The sequence below is a fragment of the Gymnoscopelus microlampas genome (genome assembly GCF_963454915.1).
Source record: "Gymnoscopelus microlampas genome assembly, chromosome: 4".
NCBI lineage: Eukaryota > Metazoa > Chordata > Actinopteri > Myctophiformes > Myctophidae > Gymnoscopelus > Gymnoscopelus microlampas.
Window position 1 is genome coordinate 54,169,839 of NC_139941.1, and position 6,000 is coordinate 54,175,838.

At 43.7% G+C, this 6,000-nt stretch overlaps 1 protein-coding gene across 5 annotated transcripts in view; it reads right to left on the minus strand.

Annotated features, from left to right (window-relative positions):
* The window catches only part of LOC311042913 (H-2 class II histocompatibility antigen, E-S beta chain-like), a 165,674-nt gene that overhangs the window by 153,170 nt on the left and 6,504 nt on the right, over nucleotides 1–6,000 (minus strand). For all 5 annotated transcript variants that reach the window (XR_014600556.1, XR_014600557.1, XM_084054012.1 and 2 more), the window contains 3 exons: nucleotides 5,689–5,905; nucleotides 5,217–5,284; nucleotides 4,309–4,422 (listed from right to left, as the gene is read on the minus strand). Coding sequence is in view for 3 of the 5 variants with exons in the window: in XM_084054012.1 (XP_083910138.1) it covers nucleotides 4,309–4,422; nucleotides 5,217–5,284; nucleotides 5,689–5,905 (399 nt within the window). In the remaining 2 variants the exon portion in view is untranslated. The remainder of the gene's footprint in view (nucleotides 1–4,308; nucleotides 4,423–5,216; nucleotides 5,285–5,688; nucleotides 5,906–6,000) is intronic.

The following is a 6,000-nucleotide window of genomic DNA, read 5'->3' on the forward strand; positions in this document are numbered from 1 at the left end:
TTCAGTCATCAGAACTAATGTGAACATTTGACTCTTATTTAGGACTAAATGTAACACTGATGTATTAAAGCTAAATGTGACATCATAGAACACACTTTGACCTCTAACTAGGTTGTCTAAACTGGTCTAAACCGGTTAAGGTTCTAAAACAATATGAACCAGTGTAGGTTGTGGCTTTACATGTATCGTATATTATGGAACCCAAGCTGCTTATATTTATTGAACATAAACCATCTATGACTTTATACTAAAGTCCACGTTTGCATAGAGACTTGTTGCTTAGGCCTGATGCTATAATCTTAACCCACTGTTTGAAGAGAGGTGTGTCTGCATAGGCTACTCAAGTACACTCTGCCTGGTGTGAATCAACATCTCTATAGACAAATCCACAGACGCGCTGCCTGTAGGCAGCCATAGCTACGGTGTCAACGCTCCGCACCGCGACACCGCAGCAATGTCCGCCTACAGGCAGCTACAGGCAGCGCGTCTGTGGATTCGTCTATTCACCTGTTTCTTGGCTGTGTGTTTTCCACATCCTGTCGGATTTCATTGGATATCATTAGTCATCTGACCGGTTTCATTGGATTTCATTGGATCAAAAGACAGGAAGTGGAACACAGTGAAAAGCCTAGGAAACAGGTGGATAGAGCACTGAAGTCTGACATAACTGCCACTAGAGGGCGCTTTTTCCAGGGTTCGTGGCTTTATTTTTTGTGTTGAAATCCCCATTTGGGAATCTTAGACACATCATATAAGAACTGTGTTCCAAACATAAACACACCACCCTGGAGTTTTTGTCATGGGGGGTGGCTCTGCATCGTTTATGATATTCATTCATATTTGATACAGCCTGTTTCTGGCAAAAATGGAATTCATTCTGCCTTAAAAGTCTTAAGAACTACTACTTCCGGGTCTGATATCTCTGTCCCTACAGCAGCCGCGTTCATGGGAAATGTAGTCTTTGGGTTGTTTGACTGGTTTCTAGTGTTTATATTGTGTTACTCATTGGGTAAACTAGAAGCTCGCCCCCGCTACGCGGGGGCTCGCGTCTAGCCCGCGGCCACGCCCACGTAGCGCCCGCGGCCACTTGGCAACTCATATAAGTGGCGTAGCGTCATGAGGGTCAGTGGGGCCGTGGCTCGGTCAGTGAAGACCCTGTAGTGCGGATGATATGTGGCATAGAGGGGCAGATTGTAAATCCCCAGAGGAAACATCCGTGGGCTACCATTGGTTCAGCGATGTGTGCGGTCGCCCTGCGGCCCCTCCTCCTCCACCAATGTGCAGTATTGAGAGCCCTGACGTCACAACAATTGGAGCGATGGGCACTGCACTGTGGTTGGTTAGGGTACACCTAGGGCCCAGGTAGAACCCAGTTAAAGCCTGCATGGGCAAACCCAGGTAGGACCCGCCTTGGTCCCACATAAACATGGGTAGTTGGGGCCCACCTAAGGGCCAGGTAGAAGCTACTTATAGCCTGCATGGGCATCGCAGTTGGGACTGAAGTGGATGCCGCTGACATTGCTGACATGGGGTCCATATGGTTTAGCCCACCTTGAAACCATATGGGAACTACGCTGGCATGCTGGCTGTAATGCAAACGCTGCATCATACCTGCAGTGTGTAGTTTGATGTTGTGTGTGTAGCAGATATACCTGCAGTGTGTAGATCAATGTCCATATGAAAGTCAATGCCCAGCAGTGTTTTTTTTCCCCAGCAGAGTTTCTAGTGTCTCTGTCTCTCTCTGGAAGAGGTTGCACATGAACTCTGCAGCCGCACTGAGGCGCTCCAACACAAACACTCTGACATTAAGCTGCTTCACACAACAAACATCAGCACGACGCTGCTGTTTGTCCAAAAGACACAATATCTCCTCTGCCACCGACGTCACATTCATTTATCGACAGCCGTACACTCCTTTTGACACATTTTACCTCGTTTATCCAGCTCTCACTGACTCATCGGGCTGTTATTTTGCTGCGATCAAGTCAACGATGTGAGAGATAGCTATCACAGACGGACGGACAGGGGGTGAAACATAGTCTTGCGCCATGCCTTTCGGCCTGGCGGAGACAATAAAAAAAGGAAAGTAAAGGAAATGAGCATTTCTGCAACAAAAGTAGTCAACAAACTATACTATGAAAACATGGGCCACATTGTCAAAGAATGTAAGAAAGAGGCAGTCATGTGGAAAATAGCCGATCTACAAGCTTACAAAGCCTCTCAACGTGAGGCGTTTTGAGCTTGTAGATCGGCTATTTTCACAATATGTACTTGTGGAACGGAGTCAAACAGAATGGGGGGGTCCCCAGATCAAGTACGTTTATTTGGGGGGGGGGGGGGGGGGGGGGGGCGGCGTGAAAGGGTTGATAAGCACTGCTGTAATCGGAGCGAAATTATCTGAAATTACTACATGACCATAATGCAGCCTAACATGCGTTGCACGGGGCGGTCCTGCCATTACGTTAGTTACTGTAGTTGCTGTGGAGCTACATAGTTCTCCAGAAGACACACACAAACATACACCATCTACAATGGACTAACTGAGCAGCAATATTGACATTCACCACACGAACGTGCATTGTTGACAAAGTGATTGCACAGCCGCTGCAGGCATGACAACCACGTTAGCGTTAGCGACATGGCAGCTATCACAGCGCCCTGTCCGTCGTCGCTGGGACTAACTGTGATGGCTACAGCAGTAACAGCAAGCTGTCTGCGATGCCATTGTCTGGAGACTGCTCTTAGCGTGACACGACCAATGAGAGTGAGCGCTGTAGTTGTTGCTAAGATACGGTGGCGTCTCGGCCCCATAGCTTGTAGATCTCTCACGCATGATTGGCGTAGGCTGCGTTGCCAGGTCTGACTGTTTGTATAAGCGATTTTGGGCTTATTTGGGTGCACTTTTGGGCTCGTTTCCATAGACCACGGCAGCGCTTATTTCTTTCCCGTGACCGATGTGGCAAAAAAAGTGCAAAACGAACCATCCGGAAGTAAATTGCGAGATGAAATATATAGCACTTTTTGATTATTAGAGAAGGAGACACATGTGAAGGTTGAAAATGAAAGGTAGGAGATTATATAGTTTTTCATGAGGGATTTTTGTAGCAAGTTGTGAGAGAATTGGGCCACTCCTGTGGGCGGGGGGCTGATTAGAACCATTGGGGTTTGAAAGGAGACGCTCTCTGTTTGAGTGATAAGATGTGTACATTTACACCTTCAGTCGATGCTTTATATCCATATGAGTAAAAACACCAGGGTGGTGTGTTTATTTTTGGAACGCAGTTCTTATATGAAGCGATCTAAGATTCCCCAATGAGGATATCAATACAAAAAGTAAAGCCATGAACCTGCGGAAAGCGCCCTCTACTGGCAGTGACGTCAGGACTTCGGTGCTCTATTGTTTAACGAGGTAGATCAAAGTCACAGACTTCTGTCTACACCTCGGCAGCAGGTTGCAGGAAGCAGCCAGAGAGACATTAACATTAGAAACATTGATCAAAGCAGTTGATCTGATCACCTTCCGGGGAAGAGCTTCCACATGGAAGCTCTTCTTATTCTAATGTGAAATACAGTGTTTTAAAAGGTGAACTGAAATGTGACATTACTGTCCCTTCTCCCTGCTATGATGCTGTTTGTACTCTGTTGTTGCTGAATAAACCCAATCATGATCCAAACCAGTCCGGACGTCTTCTACACTTCTTTTAAGCAGCTATAGGCCTGGTAACCCACAGTCTACTGTTTCAACATACACCACACATGTTTGTTTGTTTGTGTGTTTGCATTTCTGTGAGGGTTCCACATCGTCACCTTGATAAACTAATGGCCTAAGTCATTTTTTGAGGAAAATGATATTTTTGCCTATAAGTCAGCTCCTCATGACACTGACCACCTCTGGTAAAATGGCCTATCTCCTAATTGAAAAGGATCATGCTGTTCCCTCCCCCTTTAGTATAATGGCCTAACTCCCTAGTGTGATTTAGGCCAAAATAGGCCATTTCTTGGGCCTAAGTCACATGGTTTTGTGACTTAGGCCAAATTATTTACTGATTTAGGCCATTTTTGGGATTTTTTTTGGGCCTAAGTCAGATTTAATCCTATTTAAATCGCTTATGTTACATAACTGACAGACAGTGTTATTTTTATTTTAATACACATATTTTTTTATAAACGTTTTGGGTGAAATTATTAAGAAATATCATATAGTTTTGTTATGGATCTTTTTTTTCTGAAAAACTTTTTAAAAAAAAGGACTTAGGCCATTAGTTTAGCAAGGTGACGACATGTCATGTGATCCTCTGTTGATCTGACCTCGTTTCTTCCACTGGAAGTAGATGAATCCAGACAGGAACAAGACCAGACCCAGAACCAGACCTGATGCTCCCATGGCCACCTTGTTCTTCACTGACTCTGGCATGGAGAAATCTGACAATACAAATATATCATATCATATCATATCATATCATATCATATCATATCATATCATATCATATCATATCATATCATATTATTACAGTAGATTAAACACCTTATTCTTCACTGACTCTGACATTAGGACAGAGTCATAGACTCAGAACTGTGAGGCAGTTTGTAAAAAAGAACATCAGCGCTTGTTCTGTCTTAGAAAACTGTCTTGTTTTCACATTGATAAAACCATGATGACTCTTTGATCTGCTTTTATCAAATCAATCTGTTCTTGTATCTGTTTTTATCAAATCAATCTCTTCTTTGATCTGCTTTTATCAAGTCAATCTGTTCTTGTATCTGTTTTTATCAAATCAATAAGCTCATAGCGCGGCACCAAGTTATGAGCTTGTAGATCTGCTATTTTTGAAAAATCTTGAACATTTGTGCAAATATTTGAATATAATTTATATATATTTTTAAACAACATTTTTAACTCAAATATTTGCTTCTGGGGGGTCCCTGGAACAACATATTTTGATGGGGATCAGCGGCCAAAAACATTTGGGGGGTCCTTTGAACACCACTGATATAGCAACTATATATTTTTTTCCAGACAAATTAAGACATATTGAGAGACATTTGACAGTTACAAATGTTCGCTTAAAAAATATATATATTGAAAGATTTGCACAAAATTTTGATTTTTCAAAAATAGCAGATCTACAAGCTCATAGTGCGGCACTCGGTGCCGCGCTATGAGCTTGTATATCTGCTATCTAGACAGTAGATTACAGTAGATTACAGTAACTGACCCCAGTCCATCTTGATAGGCGCGGTCAGGCTGGGATGTTCCACCATGCATGTGATCTTCTCTCCTGATCTGTAATGCACACACACACACACACACACACACACACACACACACACACACACACACACACACACACACACACACACACACACACACGCAGTAGTAGTAGCTGATCTACATGCTGAACCACACTGCGATTCTATTCCGTTGATCTTTGTTAATATTTTTTTTTACTATTATTGTGGGAGCGTGAATGCCCCGCTGGGTGTGTGTGTGTGTGTGTGTGTGTGTGTGTGTGTGTGTGTGTGTGTGTGTGTGTGTGTGTGTGTGTGTGTGTGTGTGACTTAATATAAGCCTACCATTTAATGGGCCATTTTCAGCGAGTGAGTAACGCTTGTTTTATTTTTAAAGAATTATGTATAGGTGTCTATTAGGTGTGTATTTCTATGTATAGGTGTCTGTTAGGTGTGTACCTGGGTGTGTACTCCAGGTAGGAGTGGTACTGGTAGTACCAGTCTCCATCAGACAGCTCAGCGGTAGAGGAGAGACCAGAGGTCAAAGGTTCTTGACCTATCCACCAGGTCACCAGGATCACTTTAGGATAGAAGTCGTAGCTGCTGCACCTCAGCATGTGAGTGTGTTCACCACGACGAGGGGGAGTCTCTGACTTCAGTCTCACTTTGGGCTCCACTGGATAAATAAGATTATTATTATTATTACCCTTCTCCCTTATCTAAAACACCCTGGACAACGCTCCACACGTCCTAGACTCTTCTCCCTTCTGG